Genomic DNA, 21,204 nt, shown 5'->3' with positions numbered 1-21,204 from the left:
TCAGAGAGTTTCCAGGTTGGCGTACACATCAGGGTGCCAGGTAGGTGACATATCCAAAGAGAGCATATCATGGAAGTTCCCTATGCATCTCTCCCACCGGACTCCTCCTGAGTTGTATCCTTTGTAATGAGCTTATAATAGTAAATCAAGTGTTTTCCAGAGACCTGAGTCATTCTAGCAAGTGATTGACTGTGAAGAGAGGGGCTTAACCAAGTTGGGCAGAAGCATGGGTATCCAGGGAGCCAAGAGTTGAGACTGAAGTCTGCCCCTGGTGCCTGAGCCCTTTAGCTTTGAGAGGTCTGCATCAACTCATAATAGTATCAGAATTGAACGGAATCGATGGACACCCATTTGGTGTTGCAAAAATGGAGAACTGGTCGATGTGAGAAGAAAACTTAACAGAAAGATCTTGTGGGAGCTTTTTCCATATCTGGGCGATAAAAGGAAGGCCATACACAGGTGTCCCAGGGCAGATGCAGGAGGAGAGGTGCTGAGCAGTGTCCCTGCCCCTCCTCTTTTTGACCACCCCCCCCCCGCCATGGACTCAGAACCTGCATCCCCAGTCTTTCTAGGCACTGTCATCATCCTTCCTGTCCTACATTTTCCCCTGGGCAGCCAGATATCTCTGCCCCCTTGCCTCTCTTTAGTCCTATCACCGCATTAGCCTTCTGAGGTCTGTTCTAACTTTCCACCCTTTCTTCTAGAAATTCGACCGTCCTCCCTTTCACCCAAAGCCAACAAAATCCCTCCCTCCCAGGGATCTGTCTCTTGCTTCTTTCTTTGTTCAAGCCAGTTGGAGGCTTTAAATAGGAACTAAAGTCTCATGTCTTCCTGAAGAAGGTTTGTCAGACCCAGATCTTTTCCATTTGCGAGAAATAAGAACTCACTCAAACCCACCTGAGCCAAAATTGGAAATTTATTATAAGGTATCACGTTGTCCCAGACAATAAAAAAGCAGGAAGGACAATCAGATGGCAGTTGGGCCACAGAAGGACAGAGACCAGAACTGAAAAGCAGCCAGGGACCAAGGCTGCTGCCTGCTCAGGTCATACCCCCAGCTCTTAGGCACCAAGAAATTTCTCAACACCACTTCTCTGTGTATCTTCATTCCTCTCTCCATGGGGGCTTTCTCTACTCTGCCCACATAAGAGAAGACAGTCCCACATAGCCTCCAGAATTTACCGTTCCTCAGATGAGGCAACCATCAGAATTCTAACTCCAAGATCCCCAGAGAAGGGAATGTATTTCATGCTGCCCACCTGGAACGTCAAGTAGCTATACCCAGGCAGACAGCCACATATACCAATGTGACTGTGAGATCCGCCTGCACTGGAGGCACAGTTCTTAGAGAAAGGAGGATGCTGTCCTGGTTGGATACCCCCCAAAGCTTCACAGTAGCTGTATTTAGCCTTCCATTCACTCATTGGAATTATGCGCAACCTACAGAAAATCTGGCAAGGCCACCTGCGTGGGGACAGACATGTCTGCAGCAAGAAGGGCAGTGCTCACCTGTCCAGTCCTTTAGTGCACATTTTTAACAGTTGGAGCAACTTCCAGGAGCAGCTGGAGATACAGGGTGGCCATCTGCAACCACTTGGGCTGGCATCGGAAATAGACAAGCAGGAAATAGACCGGGATGCCACTGAGCAGGAACAGGAAGATGTACAGGAACTCAGTCTGGGGGTGCTCAATGATGGGTGCCAGCACCAGGTAGAAAGAAGCAAGGAGCATGATGACAGGGATGACGGTGGGGACCTGCCAGAGACACAGAGACTGGATGATGGAGAGGCACGGGACAGGGTGTGTGGCCCCTGGGCTCTGTCCCTCCCACCTGCCTGCCTGCCTGTTGCTTCCACCTTCCACCAGCTCCCCTCTTCCTGTCCCTGCCATCATACCTTGCCTAGCCAGAAAAGCCACCTGCTGGGTTACGGGGGCCATCCAAGGAGCCAAGGCTTTGGGACCCAGCTTGATCATCTCTGTGCTTTGTGCGTCCTACTCTGTGTGAGCCTCCTCTGGGCATGTGTCTCTCATCGTTCTCCCTGAGAGTCCTCCAGAGGAGAAATGAGTCCCCAGCAAGCAGAATCAAGGCCCTAGGACCCAGCTGTCCCTCATCCCCCCTCCCCAGGAAATACAGACAGACATCTTCTACCAAATATGACAGTGGCCACCCCGGATGAGGCTGTGGACCAATGATCTGCCTCATGCACAGACTAAGGTTGAAGAAAGCCCAACGTTTATTCCAAAGTCTACCTTGTAAGGTCGAGGAAGATTCTTGTTCTTTATCCGCAAGTACAAGAGACAGCCAATGGTGGTTCCATAGGTGATCCAGCCAAGGAAGCTGAAAGGCAAACAGAAGCCACTCGCTACCAGGCCCTGCCCTGGTTGGGTCTGCAAGAGGGGCTGGCCTTGTTGGTGCAAACCCGGGGCACGAGTGCAAGCTCACCAGAGGCCTTTCAGCCACCCCCAGCCCCTTATCCAAGGAGGCTAAGGGAAGAAGGCAAGGCTGGGGCACCAAGGACAAGAAGGCATTGGGGGGTATTCCCTCCTCTTTCATCTTCCGTCACCAAGTGACAAGTACACGAGCCAGGCCCCCACCTGGCTTCAGATCGGACCTTTCTTGCCTGCCCCTGGCTGGACGGAAGAGGACAGTTTTCAGAGGGAGGGAAGGGAAGGGGAAGCGCATGTGTGTGTCCAAAAGAAAGAGTTTGGTGGAATCTCAAGGAGCCTGTGCTCTCCTCAGGGACCACACTCTCATAGCAGATCCTCCTACCTTAGAGCTGGTGACAGGGTAGGCCGTGGAGCACCCAGACCAGCCCCTGGCCTCTGTCTTTGCCAGAGTGGGTAGCTGAGTGGCTGATGAAGGTCTAATGAAAACCTCACCTGCCCTTGGAGACCGGGTCCAGACCAGGCTGTCCCTGGAGGCAGTCAAGATGGGGAGACATTGTGTCCTCATTGGGATGGGTCATCCTAACATTCTCACTCTGTGCTGGAACATTCTCGGTCACATCCCCCAAATCTCAGTCTAAAGAAACCCTGGGCTCACCATGGGTTTGATTTATTCTTGGCATATCATGAATTTAGCCTTTCTCATGGGAAGAAGATAAAAAGAAAAACCAGGTCTGTTACTCAGTGTTCTGAACAAAGTCACATCAAGCACTGTAGATCCTGTTCCAGGAAATTAATTATACTTATGACAACAAAAGAGAGAGCACACGATGCGTGAAAAAATTCCTCAGAGAACTCCCTCTGCACCCAGATGCCGCGCTCGCCTGTGGGTGTGAGGACACACCCCCCAACCCTGCTTCAGATGAAGGCATAAAGTTATGGCTGGACGGCTAGACGGCACAACTGCCCGTCACTTCTGCCCCAGAGAAGGTAATAAAGGGGGTCAGAACATCTCCCCACTTTAATCCAATCACGGACTATACCCAGTGTGGCTGTGAGTCTGCCTTGTGTTCACTAGAGATATGCTGGGTCAGAGTCCTGAGCACAGATCAGACGACAAAGGGAAAATCATGCCACAGCCAAGAGCTGGAGGTAGTGGGGAGTAAAGCCTGACGATGGCCTCAACATGATCTCCGCGACAGAGGAAAGGAACAAGGAAGAATTAAAAAATAACAAAGACAGCACAAGCCTTTTGCTCATCTGCCTCTTGGTGAAACCCTTGTCTCATTGAATTTTGGGAAACAGGGCAAGACAGGAGGGAGACACACTTGGATTTGGGAAACAGGGAGCCTGGGTGGCTCAGTTGGTTAAGCGTCTGCCTTTGGCTCAGGTCATGATCCCAGAGACCCGGGATCGAGTCCCGCATGGGGCTCCCAGCTCCACGGGGAATCTGCTTCTCCCTCTGATCTTCTCCTCTCTCGTGCTCTCTCTCACTGTCTCTCTCTCTCTCAAATAAATAAATAAAAAAAAATCTGGAAATACAACGGGGAGGGAATGGCTGAAATGGCTGAGCTCAGGCTTCCAGAAGCGTGCGTGCACATATGTATGTATACATACATGCATGTATGTGATAGTTACACATAGGGGCTTCCAGAAGCTTGTTATGTATATATACACACACATGTGCATGAGTGTGCACACACAGAGGACTTTTAAATATGTGAATGAGTGTATGTGAGCATGCACACAAAGGCACCATGAGATACCCACACGGGAGGAGAGTCTCACTTGCCTCAAGAAGTTCACGATGGTGCTGAAGTTTCCTGGGATGACCAGGACCAGAGCCACTGCGGTGGTAAACATCAGGGCTGGAGTTGGTGTGAGGCGATGCACATGAACCATGGACAGAAGTTGGGGCTGGGAGCAAAGCCAGGTGTCAGGCAGCCCCCCAGGGGAGCCACAGCAGCTCTATGCCCTGGGAAGCTTCCTGTCCTCTTCCCCGGCAAATTCACTCTGGACACCAGTGGGCCCAACCTAATAGTCCCCAGTCTCCACTGCTTCTGGGTATAGATCTCTGTGGCCTACCTGGGGTGAAACCAGGCCCAGGATGCAGAACGGGGGAACCTCTCCCTCCAGGCCAGCCAAGACCCAGTTGGGAGAGAGTGTAGAGAGCTGAAGCAGGTGCCTGGCCAGGTCGTTCAACTTTCTATTGCTCATCCCGAACACAGGAAGAGGGACCAAGGGTGGGAAGACAGACAAAGTGGGAGGAAAGGGTAGGGCAGTTGCCGGTGGAGCATGGAGTAGGACTGTGGGTTATTGTGGTAGACTGTTCTATTATTCAGCAAATAGTCAGTCTCCCCCTCCCAGCCCTATGGACAAATACTGTCTGGTTCCCCATCCATTGGCGCTGGGCTTGGCCAATGAACTGTGAGCAGGAGTAACACAGCAGAGGCTCAAAATACATTTGTGTGGTTTGGCTTGGTCTCTTCAACCCCTGCCACCTGCTCCAGGCAAAAACATACTTTGGCCTGGGTCCCTGAGACACGAACAGACTCGGAGTCCCAAAAGAAGAAATCTGAACACAAACCCCAGCCTGAAGCAGAGCCATGGGGGACCCAAGGACTGATGAACAATATGGAATGTTTGCTGTTGTCAGCCCCGGACACCTGGGAGCTGCCTGTTAACCAGCATCATTGCTGCAAAGGCTAACAGAGGGACAGTCCCTGGGGGAAGGGCCTCCGGGCATCCACATTGGCTCTACTCCTATGGCTTCACCCACTGCCCCCACGCCCCCAAAGTGTGCAAACATTCCCACCACCTACAAGCTCCACAGTGACCCTGTATGATGATCTCCCAAAACCCAGAAGTTGAAGGATTGGAGTTTAAATGGAGAGGCGTGGGATGCTTGAATCCCATTCTTAGAAAGAACAGGGCTCTGACTTACAGGGGAAGGCCTGGCTTAATTAAGCTCAGAGCTAAGTTCAGGCAGGAGAAAGCTTAGCCTCTGTAGTCCTTCCAGTGCCCTACTGCAGCACCCCCACCTCGCCCGGCCGGGACCCCATCTCTCACCATGTGGCCCTCTCTTGCCGCCACATAGCACACGCGACTTCCACCGAAGAATATCCCATTGACGGAGCCAAACGTGGAGAGTGTGACAGCCAAGGGTACCAGCCAGGCCCAGGTTCCCAGCACCTGGTTCCTAGGACAACAGAGGAATCCAAGGAAGGAACTCCATCAGCAAACTGGAGGCCAACCACCAGGAAACAGAGCTAGCAAAACATCTAGAGGCAAGCTGAAATGCACAAGGGGCACTATCCCTCCCCAGGCTGGATGGTCTGCCCGGCGGCCAAGGATCGCATCACCTGACTTACTCACCCCCAGCTCACGGCCACAGCATTAGAGGAGAGGATCTCACTGGATGACAACACTAGCAGGTAACTGATGTTGACCAGGAGGTAGAGGCTGGTGACCAGAGGGATGGCGATCAGCAGCGCCCACACCAGGTTTTGCTGCAAAGATCCGGGAGAAGAGGCCCCATGTTAGCGGGGGTAGGTCCTTCTCAGGCCCTAGAACACGCTCGTCCGGGTAGTGCTGAGCCTATCCTGGCCACAGGGAATATGCCGGACCCTGGGTGTGCCCCTCGTCCATGTGCTCACAACCCCACAGCGTGGACACACAAAGAACAGGTGTCCTGGGAGGCCCTGAGGGGCACTAACCAGTCAGAGCAGTGGAGGTACAGAGGGGCTGACAGGAGTGGGGTGGGGAGAGGCGCTATCACCAGAACTTCCAGAATGAGCAGAAACATATGCCGGGCTCTCCTGGAAGAACAGGAGAGATTCCCGCGGGTGGGGGTGGGGGCATTCCCAGCAGGGGCACCTGTGAGAGCAGAGGCACAGAGAAGGGACAAGAAAGTTAAAGATCTTCCTTCTTGGCTGTTCATTGATCTTTCCAGCTGGAATATTCCAAGCCCACCACGCCAACCCTGCCCAATCTCTGGGTCTCCAGAATGCAGGCCCAGACCACAGGCCATGACTCCCAAGGGTCCCACTCTGCCCCTCCATCTCCTCAACTGGAAACTGGGGGTCACTGGGGATCTGTAAAGTGGGACTCCCTACTGCTCTGCCTCTGTGAGGTGTGAGGGTCATCGAAGAGGACAAGAAAGAAGGGCCTGGACAGAGGGGTCGTGGGAGCTCACAGCAGGTTGAACTGGGAGCTAAGGGCCGATCTGACCCATGGTCTCCCAGGAAAGATACTGAGGGGCTGGGTGGCTCAGTCGGTTAAGTGTCCGACTCTTGGTTTCAGTTCAGGTCATGGTCTCAGGGTCGCGAGATCGAGCCCTGCATCAGACTCCACACTCAGCGCAGAGTCTGCTGGAGACTCTGTCTCCCTCTGCCTCTGCCCCTCCTGCTCATGCTCACTCTTGCTCACTTGCTGTCTCTCTAAAATAAATAAATTTTTCAAAAATAATAAAAGAAAGGGACTGAGCAGGCATCCAGTAAACATGGAGGATTCCTCCAGTAATGGAGGAATCCTCCAGTAAAAATGGAGGAATCCATGAAAACTGGGTACATCAGTGTACTCCCTCCCACGTCACACCCCCAGCCCTGGCCATCATCCTGGAGCCAAGAGCAAATGGAAGGAAGGGGTCTCCCTTGGGGCCCACGGAAGTACTTAACTTTCCCCAGGCGTAGGCCACCCTGGATAGACATCTTTAGACTCCAAAGTAGGAGGAAGGAAAAGCTTTCTCTAGGTGTCCTTTAGCTTACCTTGTGAGGGGCAGGCAAGCACTGAGGAGCCCAGGGCCTCTCCCCTCCATACCAAACGGAACACCAGAACCTGGCATTGCTGTTACCGACACTTACAATGTAACACAAAATGAAACAGAGAAGTGGTCATGCTGTACCAAGAGGCAGGGAGTTCTCCTCCGGACTCGGCACAGCGCCGTCCGGGGGAGAGTTATACCACCGTCCCACACAGACCTCCTTGTCCACTGTAAGGTAAGACCTTCCCCACATTTAAGACTCTCTCCTGGTTAGCATATTTTCTGCTCTTCAACGTGATATAAAAAAAACAATTTCCAGAGCTTTCTTCAGGCCCACAGAAAACTCTGGAGGGAAGCATGGGAGGAAATGCATGGGGGCACTGAGGACAGAGTAGTGATCTCGGGGACTGTCTTCACGCCTCCTTCAAATGTCCTTGGGACACAAACGTGCCCTGTTCTTTCGAGTCTCTGGGTTCCTGTTCACACTGCTTCTGCATGGCTGTTTTGCCACAAACCTCATCAGCGCTTCAAGGTTCAACTCTAACCCACCACATATGGAAGGCCTGCTTGACTGCTCTGCCTCCTGGGGATCTCTTTTCTCTGAGTTGCAGCAGCAAGCGGAGGCAAGCTTTATTATATCCAAGCCTCTGTCCCATCCTGTCCTGTCCTCTAAGGGCGGGGGCCAGATAGGTGACCGATTCAGCCCAGTTTGCCTGAGACTTTCATGCTTTTAGCCCCAGAAGTCCAGCATTCCTGGGAGCGCTTCAGCCCCAGGCAACCGGGAAGGCTGGTCCGCTGACCTGGCAGGTCACGTGACAGGTATGTGCGAGGGAAGCCAGGAGGATGGCAATGGAGTCTCATATAAGATGGGTCCTTCCACATCCCCTCTAGCTCTCAAAACTGGGGACCTAAAAGCAAAGGAAGATGCCCCAACCACCACAGAGGCATGAAAGCAAATTCCTCATCTTTCCAGTCCTGAAAGTGTGTTCTGTCTGGTCCAGAAGATGCCACTTGTGGCAAAGATGGGCTGGGGGAACAAAGTCCTGGGTTGCCCCCCACAACGGGCCTCGTGGTGGGGGACCCTCAGCAGGCAAACACCCACCATGCGTGACCCAGCCACATGCTAAGTCCCAGGGAAGTGGACCTCATGTGCTTTTAAACTTAACATCTTGGACAACGCACCTGCCAGCTGATGAGCTATGACAGCAAAGCCCCACCGTGTACCACAAGAACAGTGAGATTTCCTGGCTTCGTTCCTGAACACCTTAACTCTTCGCTCAGATTCATAAGACTGGCCCAGGTTTGGCACAGGTTCTGCAGTTTTTTTGAAAAAAAAAAATGTGACACGAAGATACACTTAACATGTGCTTCAGAGGGCGGAGTGAGAACCAGCCTTTCGAATGTCCAGCATTCAGAGCCATGGCTTTGTTTTTGCTTTGAAACCCCCATTTGTCAAAAATGCTCCATACACACACCCGGGGTCAGCGAGCTACAGCCTGTGGACCAAATCCAGCCTGCTGCTTGTTTTTGTAAATAAACTTTTTGGAGGCCATCACCACTCATTTGTTTACCTATGACTGTTTTCATGCTACAACAGACTTGAGTAATCTTGACAGAGACCTCGTGGCCTGCAAAACCTAAAATATTAACTCTCTGATGTTTTACAGGAAAAAGGTGGCTAATCCACGCTCTATGGCATGGGAGCTTGTCTCACTCATCTTTGGGCCCCTTGCTCTTTCCCTCAACCAGCTCTGAGCTCAGGGCCTGAGTTCAGAGAGAGTAGTCTACTCCCCATGAGCTCCCTAGAGCTCCCACCCCACCCAGAACCAACCTGAGCACACACTAGCCATTCACCTCAAATTACAGCTGTTGTCTCCATGCACAAGTGGTTATGCTATCTGACACCTTGAAGCCCCGTGAGGTAGACAGGGCAGCTATGAAGATTTTGTTTCACAGGCCAGGGACTGAAGCACAAGGATTTACATGCAAGAATAAAAACTGGGTCCCTGAACTCCAGCCCTCACCCCAATCTCTCTCTGCTCTTGGACTTCAGTCTCCAAGCTCCTTGTCTCAGATTCTCCCAACACTCGCCTTCAGGGAGCTTTTTATCGAGAGCTGAGACATGTAAAGACCCCTTAGGCAGCCTCAAGGGGGTAGAGGAAAAGAGTCAGTTCTCATCCTCTGAGAATTAAAGATTCCTGCAGGAAATTTAAAAAAAAAAAAGAAAACAAGTAGCAACCTAAGCAGATATATTTACAGCAAAGAGTTAATTTCCATAATAACTCAAGAGTCCGCATGTTCCAACTATCAAGATAGAGAACAAACTGAGTCATCAAGCATGGCCTCTTGCTAGTCACATGACCTCAGAATCACTTCCCTCTTTCTAAACCTCAGTTTTCCCATGTGAAAAATGGGGAAGAGTACCTACCTCACAGGGCAAATGAGACCTCAGGCGTGGTCCTATAAAGTTCCGTGCTCACTTGGGAGGTTATTACTCATATAATTCCATACACAAATTAAGGGAGACGGTGGGCTGGCATTCAGGACTGCAAAAAGGGAGCCCCCACTTTCAGCTGATGTCTCGTGGTCTTGTGAGCTCAAATAACAATAATTGGAACTGCTGATGTCTGGAGATCGCATGCCCTGAAGAAGTACGGACTCACCTTCGGATTCTTGAGCTCTTCCATTACGTAGTTGACATTATTCCAGCCATCAAAGGACCACAGTCCCTGGTAGAAGGCCATACCGATGCGCCCGGGCTGCTGCGTGGTATTGTGGAAGGCAAACAGAAAGCCGTCCGTGTAGCCACGGCCCTGGCCCAGCACCACAGCCCCACCCCCCACGATGACCAACAACGAGAACACTTTGGCGACCGCGCACACATTCGTCAGCATGGTGGCCAGCCTCGAGCTCCTGCAGTTGACCAGCATCAGCGACAGGATGCAGATGGCTGCCACACCCTTGAGCACAGCCTGCGGCAGTGAGGAGCAGCCAGGGTAGAACGGAGCCACTGCATACTCAGCAAAGCTCAGAGAGATGGCCGCGATGGCGGCTGGTCTGACCAACAGCACAAACGTGTAGATAACCAGGAAGGCTGGCAAGGAGCCAAAGATTTGCAGGATGTAGGCATACTCCCCCCCAGATTTGGGTACCAGAGCACCCAGCTCAGCATAGCACAGAGCGCCCATCATGGCCAGGAGACCACAGACTGCCCAGACCACAAGACTGGCCCCGGGGCTGCCTATGTAGACCAAGACCCCCTGTGGTGACATGAAGATACCAGAACCGACCATACAGCCAGCAGTCAGGGACACAGCACTCCACAAGCCAATCTCCCTCCTCAGCCTTAGCCCCCTGCCACCTGGCTCCAGTCCTGACACCCCCTCACCGCCATCTCTCTCCTGCCTTCTCTCCATCTCAGGACTTCACTAGTTGCTACGTCTAGTTGAGCAGAAGCAGACGCTCTGAGAGATAATCTGTCTTGTGAGCTTCCTGCAGGAGTTAATGATTACAGCGCCTGAGGTCGTCTGAACCAGAGACCAGACAGCCAGGGTATGGCATTTAGAAAGGACTGAGCCTTCACGGATCTACCAGTCCAGTAGAGGCAGTCTGCAGGAGCTTTTTGCCACAGGAAAGATCAAGGGAAAAAAAGAGGGATTTAGCAGAAATCCCTGCTGCCCAACCCCCCAACACTGTGTGTGGGCTAACAGTTGGATGGGTGCCCCGTGCCAACAGTAAGAATGGTGAGCAACTGAACATCAGGAACCTTAAAAAAAAAAAAAAAAAACCTGCAGTAGTTTTATCAGTCAAGCAATAAAATCCCTATTTTATCGGGATTCCAATTAGAATTGCATGAGCCCTTAAAGGAAGAACCAATATGATTAAAGAAGAGAATTCAAATAGTACAGAACAGAACTTATACCTCTAGCACGAAGGGAGCAGGTGGTTAAAAGTAAGGTACAGGGTCAGGAATGGGATCCTGCACTCAAATCCTAGCTCTAGTCCCCCACAGTTGTGTGAACTCAGACGAGGTCTCTGAACTTCACCCTACTCACCTGCCCATTAATTACAGTACCCACCACATAGGGTAATTCTAAGCATTAAATAGCATAGTCCATTCAAAGTAGCTAGAATAGTAGATAAAATGGAGTAAGCTTGCCCTTTTTATTTTTAAAGGGGTAGCATAGTGTTTTGTTTTTTTAAGATTTTATTTATTTGTCATAGAGAAAGAGCACACGCACAAGCCGGGGGAGCATTAGGCTCCCCACTGAGCAAGGAACCCTATGTGGGACTCGATTCCAGGACCCTGGGATCATGACCTGAGCCAAAAGGCAGATGCTTAATCAACTGAGTCACCCAGGCATCCCCAGGCTTGCCTTAAATGTTAGCTATTACTATGTACCTAAGAGTTTCATTAGTTCCCTATTTTCAGATATATATATATGAACATTATATATGTATATATATAATTATATGTGAACATTGTATGTATATATATATGAATATTATATACATATACATATTTAAATATATATTTCAATCTTGGGTTATAGAACCTTTACCAGTGTTGTTATGGAAAGGTCAGTGAAACTCACTAGCATTTGGAAAAAAGATGCTGATACCCAAAGTGAGCAGAAAGCTAACTGCAATCTCCCAAACAGGCAGATCTAGGTCAAGGCAGCCATATGGGCTACTTCGATCTCATGTGCATGTGCAGTTACTAAAGCTCTTGACAGATGCAGGAGCTTTGCTGTTACTGGTTCCTGGCATGTCCATCCTCCCCTTGCTGCATGGACGCCTGCTTGACATAGGTCCTCTGAAAGGTAGAGACATTTTCAGAAAATCGTGAGGAGGGAACCCTCCAAGATTCAGAAGAAGGTCCTCCAAGATTCCTACCCAGCAGAAAGGTAGGAAAAAAAGGCAGAGAAGTAATTAAGAAGAAAAGGACCTAGAAGAATTGGAGGGAAAGAAGATAAGATAGAATAGAGCCCTGGAAGCTCAGGAAGGAAAAATCTGCTTCCTTCCTGGCCATAGCAAAGCAGTAAATAACACCCTCAAATGTCACCCCTCTTCTTCTCCAGAGCTGATGCTAGTGGGTACCAACTGCAGAGTCAGAGGACAGTCCACAAGACCACCTTAACCTCTGATACCAATGGTAAATTTGGAGGTTCCCAACACTATCCTTCTGTTCAATAATTTGCTAAGAAGCTTCACAGAACTCACAAAACGCTTTCATAATCAAGTTGTGTTTTATTACACTTAAAGGATCCAGATTAATGTCAGCCAAGGCAGGAAAGACATAGGGCAGAATCCAAGAGAATTCCAAACATAGAGCTTCTAATTTTCTTCTCCCTGTGGAGTCAGAACAGCATTATCCTCCAGGCGTTGATGTGGGACAATAAGCCCATCATACTGTCAACCAGGGAAACTCACCCGAGCCTTAGTGTCCACTCTTTATTGAGGTCCTATCACATAGATCTGGTTGACTGTTCATGTGGCTGACTTCAGTTTCCAGCCCCTCAGGAGATCAAGCTGGTATTTCATGACCCAAAGCCCCTATCCAAAAATCACATTTCTACTAGCTGGCTTGCCCAAGGTCCCCAGGCAAATAAAGACAGGGCAATCAGGTATGACATTCCAAAGGCTTAGAGATTACCTCCCAGAAGCTGAAGGCAAGGGCCAGGCCTCTCTTGGGGCGAGGTTAAATTCTTTACTATAAAGATGTGAAGGCACCTGTGACCTGAAGAACATTAGGAGAACATAAAGATTGTTTTGAATAACTCATCTTGTCGAGCAGTGTGTCTAAAGAGGAGGACCCTACATGCCAGGCTAAGGAGCTAGAACCAGCCAGGAAGAGAAGGAAGAGGACAATGAGTGGGAGCCTCAGGGATTTCTGAATGGAAGGAACTAGAAACTCTGAAGTTCTAGGGGCTTCAATGAGCAACTCCTGCTGCCCTTCCAGAATCTGACACGTGTGGTCTTCAGCTCCAGGGTCAGACCTGCCTGTGAGGGAGGGACCTCTGAAGCAGAGCTGAACCTAAATGTCATCCCTCTGCTGCCATCACAGGTGATGGGGTAGCTGATGGACCCAGTCTGAGGCTCAGTCAATGGATGTCTTGGGAAGAAATCCCACAGCCAAGAGCCAGAGAACTGGGTTTTACATCACTGTGCATTTGATGAAATCTTTATTAGTTTCATTTCCCATCAGGAATATGGGGCTGCCGATTCTCCCACAAAAGGGTTCATGAGAATAGACCAAACACCTTCATGTCCCATTATCCTATGGAGATCAATGGAGTTATGCTAACTTCTGTTCAAAGAAATAATGGCTGAAAACTTTCCATATTTGATGAGTAAACGTTAATTTACATACCCAAGAAGTATAACTCCAAATAGAATAAAGAAATACACAGAAACCTCATAATCAAACTATCAAAAGTCAGACCGTGAGGGGCGCCTGGGTGGCTCAGTCGTTGAGCATTTGCCTTCAGCTCAGCTCATGATCTGAGGGTCTTGGGATCAAGCCCCATGTTGGGATCCCTGCTCAGCGGGAAGCCTGCTTCTTCCTCTCCCACTCCCCCTGCTTGTGTTCCCTCTCTCGCTATGTCTCTCTCTGTCAAATAAATAAAAAATCTTAAAAAAAAAAAAAAAGTTAGACCATGAGAGAATCTTTAAAGCAGCAAGAAGGAAGCAAATCATCTAGTACAAGTACTCCTAGACAAGGTTAACAGCTAATTTCTCATCAGAAACCATGGAGGCCAGAAGGCAGTGAGATGGCATCTTCAAAGTGCTGGAGCAAAAGCTCAGCCAAGGATCCTATTTCTAGTAAAACTCTCCCTCAAGATAAAAAAGAAAGGAAGAGGGGCACCTGGGTGGCTCAGTGGGTTAAAGCCTCTGCCTTCAGCTCAGGTCATGATCTCAGTCCTGGGATCAAGCTCCGCATCGGGCTCTCTGCTCTGCGGGGAGCCTGCTTCCCCACTTCTTTCTGCCTGCCTCTCTGCCTAGTTGTGATCTCTCTCCCTGTCAAATAAATAAGTAAAATCTTAAAAAAAAAAAAAAAAGAAATAAAGGAAGGAAGGAAGGAAGGAAGGAAGGAAGGAATTCCCAAATAACCAAAAGCTGAGATGGTTCATTTCTAGCGGACCTGCCCTCTAAGAACTGCTAGAGGGAGTCCTTCTGGCCGAAATGAATGGAGCCTACACAGTAACTCAAATCCACACAAAGAAATCAATAACACTGATAAAAGTATCAACATAGACAAATATAAAGATAGTATTAATATCTTTTTTACCTCCTCATTTTTCCTAACTAATTTATTTATTTTTTAATGATGTTATTTATTTATTTGAGAGAGAGCGCACATGCACACACACGCACGTATCCAGGAGGAGTAGCAGGAGAGGGAAAGAGAGTTTCAAGCGGACCCCATGCTGAGCAGGGAGCCCAACTTGGGTCCCCGTCTCATGACACCGAGATCGTGACCTGGGCTGAAACCTACAGCTGGACACTTAATAGACTATGCCACCCGGGTGCCCCTTTCCTATCTAATTTAAAGGAAATCCAGAAATGCTGCTGAGGCACGAGTTCATTTACACCTCTGTCTCACATTATATATAAAAATTAATTCAGGGGGCGCCTGGATGGCTCAGTGGGTTAAAGCCTCTGCTTTCGGCTCAGGTCGTGATCCCAGGGTCCTGGGATCGAGTTCTGCATCCGGCTCTCTGCTCCGTGGGGAGCCTACTTCCTCCTCTCTCTCTGCCTGCCTCTCTGCCTACTTGTGATCTCTGTCTGTCAAATAAATAAATAAAATCTTTTAAAAAAATTAATTCAGAATGGATCAAAGACCTAAATGAAAGCTTTAAAACTGCAAAACTCTTAGCAGGAAACATAGTTGCAAATCTTCATGACCTTGAGTTGAACAATGGTTTCTTAAATATGCCACCAAGAGCATAAACTAGAAAAGAAATATAAACAGGGTTTCATCAAAATTTAAAACTTTTGTGCATCAGATGGTGTCCAAAAAAGTGAAAAGAAAACCCACAAAAAGGGGGGGAAAAAACTTTTGCAAAACTTGGACCTGGCAAGAGTTTAGTATTCAGAAGATATAAAGAACTCTTACAACTCAACAATAACAACAACAAAAACCTGAAACAACCCAATTTAAAAATGGGCAAATGACTTAAAAGACATTTCACCAAAGAAGACAGTCAAATGGCCGCCAAGCACACGAAAAGATGTTCACTATCATTCGTCATTAGGGAAATGTAAATCAAAACCACAATGGGATACCTCTTCATGCCCCCTATGAAGGCTATAGTTGAAAAACAGAAAATGTGACATTTTAATGAGGATGTGGAGAAATATGAACCCTCACACATTGCCATTAGAAATATAAAACAGTGGGGTGCCTGGGTGGCTCAGTGGCTTAAAGCCTCTGCCTTCAGCTCAGGTCATGATCCCAGGGTCCTGGGATCCAGCATCAGGCTCTTTGCTTAGCGGGGAGCCTGCTTCCTCCTCTCTCTCTGCCTGCTTCTCTGCCTACTTGTGATCTCTGTCTGTCAAATAAACAAATAAAATCTTTAAAAAAAAAAAAAAAGATTCAGAGCATTCTAATTTGCAGGGCATTTGCTGAAAGAACAAAATATTTAAAAAAAAAAAAAAAAAAAGATGGGCGCCTGGGTGGCTCAGTGGGTTAAGCCGCTGCCTTCCGCTCAGGTCATGATCTCGGGGTCCTGGGATCGAGTCCCGCATCGGGCTCTCTGCTCAGCAGGGAGCCTGCTTCCCTCTCTCTCTCTGCCTGCCTCTCCATCTACTTGTGATTTCTCTCTGTCAAATAAATAAATAAAATCTTTAAAAAAAAAAAAAAGATTTAAATTAAAAAAAAAAAGAAAAGGGAAAAGAAATATCAAATGGTGTCACCACTATAGAACAATTTGCAGTTTCTCAAAATTTAAACATAAACTTACCATAAAACCCAATAATTCCATTTTCAGATACATACCCATAAGAACTAAAGACATACTCACACAAAAACCTGTATACAGATTTGTACAGGAGCATTATTCTTCATAGTCAAAAGGTGGAAGCAACCCCACATCCATCAGTTGCTGAGTGGCTAAATAAAATGTGGTATATCCGTACAATGGAATATTATTCCACCATAAAAAGAATGAAGCATTGATATATACTAATATATGGATGAGCCTTAAAAGCATGATGTCAAATGACAGAAGCCAGACCCAGAAAGTCACATATTATTCTGTGACTGTATTTCAATAAAATGTCCGGAACAGGTCAATCCGAGGGACAGAAAGTGGATTAGTGGTTTCGAGGGGCCGCTTCAAGGGAATGGAGTTTCTTTACGGGGCAATGAAAATATCCTGGAATTATATAGTACCGATGATTGTCCAATATTATGGATATATATTAAAAACCACTGAATTGTACCTTTCAAATGGTTAAAATGGCAAATTTTATGTTATGTTAATTTCATCTCGATTTTTTTTAAAGATTTTATTTATTTATTTGGCAGATATTACAAGTAAGCAGAGAGGCAGGCAGAGAGAGAGAGGGAGTGGAGGAAGCAGGCTCCCTGCTGAGCAGAGAGCCAGATGCGGGACTCAACCCCAGGACCCTGAGATCATGACCCGAGCCTAAGGCAGAGGCTCAACCCACTGAGCCACCCAGGCGCCCTCATCTCGATTTTTTACGTAAAAAAAACCAATTAGCTGCAGGGCTTGGGAAGAATTGAGTGCAGGTAGGGGGGTCAGTCTCAAAGTCTATCTTCGGGGGCCTGTAAGGGGACTCTGACTCTGCCCCCCCCAACACACACAAGGGACCAAGAAGGCCAGTCTTTCCCCGTGCTTCTGCTTCCCCAGGATCCCCAAGGCTTCTGGGGGCTGCTTACACTGCTCTGTAACCGAGGTCTTCCTGCTAATCAGGGGCTCCTCTGGGAGCGAAGTGCAGATACGACCCAGTGATTCCTAGCTTCTAGAGAGCCCCATCTGCTGGCCTTGGCTTCCTTCATTACAGAAGGTTCACAGAGTGTCCAGAAAATCGCATGCTGTGGAGACACAGACACTGTTTATAAATGCAAACGTTTTATCTGAAACTAGCTAAATATTAACCTATCACGAAAGAGGTACAAATGGACCCCTCACTGAGCCACTGAAGAAACAGGCCCTAGAGACGAATGGCTCCAATACCACCCTGCTTACTGCTGAGGACACAGAAGGGCAAAGCAGGGCCGTAACATGGTCAGCTAGAGACTCCAGCCAGGCTGAGCGATGACCGCAGCCTCCACGCACCATAGGGAACCTTGCTCCCAGGAGAGCAGGTCAAGACCAGAGCCATCCCAGTAGCCCTTCCAGAAATTTCTCTCTCTTCTGAGCTTCAGTTGCCTCTGTACCCTCTAGGGCATTTGTCAACTTCTCTTTTGTTTTCTGATTGTTCACTTGCTCACCTCTCACCACATGAGCTTCTGGAAGTTAGAAACAGGTTTCCTTTGCTTCTTCATATTTTACAGTTGAGAGGAGCAAGAGGGATCAAGAATTGTTTTCTGGAGGGATGAGAGAGTAAATAAATGAATGAGTGAGCAAATAGGTTAGACACAAGCCAACAGATGAGTAGAAGCATGAATAAGAGAAGGTGTGAATGAACAAACTCCCACCAAGCTCTGAATCCGGAGATCAGTGTGAGGACCAAGTGATTGGCGCCCACGGTCTGGCTGGGATTTTACAATGAGGGTCCTCTGGGCATGGTGGGATGTGCCTCGGAAAGAACTTTTAGCACTACACAAACCATGAGAAATTCAGAGTAAGGAGACAGTAGAATGAGCCCCCGGGCAGAACCCCCAAGGATGCTGCCTGGAAAAGTCTAGAAGAGGCTCAGCTGGTCATTCTGATCACAGATTCAACACTGGGATCTCCTCAGAGCCTCACCTGTGTTGTCCCCGATCTATGCAGCATGGCTGACCTAGTCTGCCCATCCATGAGCTCCAGAAGTGTCCATACCTGGTGCAAGCTTGAACAAGGCTCTTGGTAGGTTCTTGCACACAAGCACAGACCTCTCTTCCTTCCTGACTGTCAGGGGCCCTGATCTCTGCTCCTCTCAGCCTCCAGATGGACCCACCCCTCTTCTCTTCCATATGTGACCGCAGCTACACAGAGCCCATAGGTTGACCTAGTTGAGGGAACCCGTCAGTTCTCACGCCTCTGCCTGCCCAGGCCCCTGTTCGTCCATTCCAGCCCCAACTTAACATAACACTTTAGTCTGGCTCCGGCTAGTGCTCTGGACCTTCCCAGAAGGAGCATAAGAACAGGTAAGAAAGATGCTAAAGCCATCCCACATCTTCCACTTAAATGCATGGCCAGCTACGCAGCTGGCCTGTGGACCATCTATAGGAGGGGTTGATGGGAGGAGGTAGTGACTGAGCTGGGGCCTGACTCTGGGCAAGCGCTCTGGTCCCCAGCCTACTATTGTAGGGGTTCCCTCCCACGTCATCCCATTTTTCTTCTCCTCAAGCTGAAGAACAGCTTTTCTTGGCCTACCCATGCCTTCAGAAACACAGGCCGGGGCCCAGTGCTCAGACACAGTCTCTCGGAGCTGTGGTCTCAAGGATCCCTGCAGGAATCCGTGGGACTCACAGACCCAGGCAATGAGACCCCAGGTGAGGCTTCTGGGGGAGGTGGAATGCAGGGGCCCAGGGACCAGCACTGGTTTTCCGACACCCTGGACGGTATCAGAGCCTGTTATTTTCAGGAAAAACCCTTTCAAGAGCACCCGGGGACACAAACAGTAGGACTAAGGTGTAGCCACAATTTCTGAAGGCTCTGTGGACCCACAGCCCCAGGACAGAGGAGGCGGGTGTGATTGTCATTTCAGAGATCTCCAGTAGGTCCTGGCCATCCTCTGGGCCTGGAGGTCCCCCTCCGTCCAAAGGAGTCCAGTTAGCACCGTGTCTCTATGCTTCAGCAGAGCAGGGCAAGGAAGAAGCAACTCCTGCCCTCCCGCTGAACGTGGCGCTTCCCACATGACAGCCCTGTGAGTACAAGCCTGACCCAGGACAGGAGCCCCGGGGAGCCCCGGGTGTAATCTTGGTGCTCGCTCCGCCCACCATCTCCAGCTTGCAGAGCACCGGCAAAGCCTCGCCAGGACTGTGAGCTGCCGCCCTCTAGTGGTCCCGGGGGGAAGGAAGGAGAGAACCCCACAGAGGAGGAGGAGAGAGGAAGAGAGAAAAGCCTCAAAGCGGAGGACAGGCAGAGGGAGATGGAGGGGGGAGGGCATGGGAGAGGGGGTGAGCTGAGGGGAGATGACCCCGGGTGAGCATCCTGTCCCACGGCGGTTCCCCACACAGTCACTGCTCCCACCTGATTTGCACATCAGCGCAGGGAGCTCCCTGGGGGGGAGTGGGAGCAGGGCTCTCAACTCCAAGAACTCTCATCGACTTGGGATTCTTGAATTCTCTGGTTTTTGCAGATCTTATCCAGATGTCTCCTCTTGGGAGGCCCCTGTGAGGACCCGCTGCCAGACAATGAGCTCAGGTTTCATCCTTCCCTGACTCCAACGGCCCCAAAGATTCTTCTGATCTCTACTCCTTTTTTTATGGCTTCACTGAATCTGTATTTCTGTCCTTGACCTTCCTCCAAAGCTTCGGACCCTGCACACCCAGCAGTCCACTGGACACCCCACCTGCCAATCCCTTCAACACCAAAAACACATGTCCAAAATGGAGCTCATCACCTTGCCCAGACCCGCTCTTCCTGAAGCTTAGCACATCTCCTAACTGTGACAGACCCGGTGAGGCCCGTCCAGAACCCCCTCGGGAGTGACGGCATTACTGCCCCAACTGCCAGGAGTGCGAGTGCTGTCAGTCTCCAGCTGCAGGGAGCACCTCCCGACCCATGTAAGGGCACTCCTCCCAGGGAGGTCCTCACCCAAAGACCCATCAGCGTGGGACACAAAGCCCAACCCTGTTGCCTACATTGGCAACTCTGCAAGGTCCCCATGTAGGGCCAGCCGAGCTCTCCACTGACGCTGTGTTGCGGCTCAACGGTCCCATCTTCCTGATCCTTCCCTCTTCCCCGCCTCCGGCATTGATTCCGCAAGAACCAGCCGCCTAGTCAATCTCCGGAATGAATCTCTGCCTCAGAGACTTCCGGCCGGGAATGCAGACTGCGACACCCGGGGTTCCAGGACAAACCCTGAGGGTCACGGCCAGCATCTCCTTTCCCTGACCCACAGCCGGGGAGACCAGGTCCATCTTGCCCTGCTGCGCGACTCAGACCCATCCTCGGCGCCCACACCTGATGCTGCCCCCCCACAACCCCCTCCTCCCACACCCCCACCCCGCCCCGCCCCTGCAGAGCCGCCCTCATCCTCACACCCTTTCAGCACCAGGAGCCCCATGCATGTCCTGAGCCCAAAGCTGCGGTTATCTCGGGCCGATTGCCTGGCTCGGGCCCCCTTACCTGAGCCGGAGGCCCCGCCGCCTTTCCCTCCCCGGGCCTCCCGTTAGGCCGAGCCATATTCCCATATTCCCGGAGCAGCCGGCCTCAGGGCCTCCTGCCCGTTGGAGCTTGAGGCCAGGGACCCAGGCTTCAGCACCAACCAGCGGCCTAAGAGACGGGCTGGAATCCCCCCCTCCCCCGCTCTGAGGCGGCACTCCCGGGGCCACTCCCTGGGGGTAACAACGAAGAGTCCTGAGCAGCGCCAGGATCCATGAATTCCAGGCAGAGCTGGGCCCCTGCAGCAGGATCGCCGTGTGACCGCAAGAACTCAGGGTCCCCCAGGCTCCTGTGGTCGCACAGCCGCCAGGACCGGAGGGAGGGCCCAGGACAATGAGAACAAGGCTGGCTCCCCACCAAGTGGCTACCTTTCTGCTGGTTCCTGTCTCACCCTCTAGACTTTTCTTTGTCTTGTATCACTGAACGACAGTCTGAGTCAGTGACGTGGACATTAATCTCATTAGCCTCCCTGTGAAAGCAGGCCCAGGAAGGCCATTGACTCCTAGATTCAGAGGCTTTTCTTCCTCTTCATATTTTTTAGATTTTTTTCTA

General features: G+C 50.2%; 1 protein-coding gene across 6 annotated transcripts; it reads right to left on the bottom strand.

The window, feature by feature from the left end:
* Positions 1-904: 904 nt before the first annotated feature.
* Positions 905-20,757, bottom strand: LOC132022234 (b(0,+)-type amino acid transporter 1-like). Of its 6 annotated transcripts, none has more exons than XM_059407559.1 (7): positions 20,617-20,757; positions 9,811-9,909; positions 5,761-5,894; positions 5,455-5,584; positions 4,178-4,302; positions 2,251-2,338; positions 905-1,755 (listed from the first exon to the last, which is right to left on the bottom strand). In XM_059407559.1, the coding sequence occupies exons 1-7, from the start codon at positions 20,671-20,673 to the stop codon at positions 1,522-1,524; spliced, it is 867 nt and encodes a 288-aa protein (XP_059263542.1). In that variant the 5' UTR covers positions 20,674-20,757; the 3' UTR covers positions 905-1,521. The 6 variants fall into 6 exon arrangements, with proteins under 6 accessions (XP_059263542.1, XP_059263543.1, XP_059263538.1 ...); XM_059407560.1 differs by having other exon boundaries at positions 9,811-9,906; XM_059407555.1 differs by lacking the exon at positions 20,617-20,757 and having other exon boundaries at positions 9,811-10,563.
* Positions 20,758-21,204: the final 447 nt, after the last annotated feature.

This window comes from Mustela nigripes, chromosome 7, assembly GCF_022355385.1.
Source record: "Mustela nigripes isolate SB6536 chromosome 7, MUSNIG.SB6536, whole genome shotgun sequence".
In the NCBI taxonomy this organism is placed as follows: domain Eukaryota; kingdom Metazoa; phylum Chordata; class Mammalia; order Carnivora; family Mustelidae; genus Mustela; species Mustela nigripes.
Note: the sequence above shows the minus strand (reverse complement) of the source record. Positions and strands in the feature narration are given on the sequence as shown.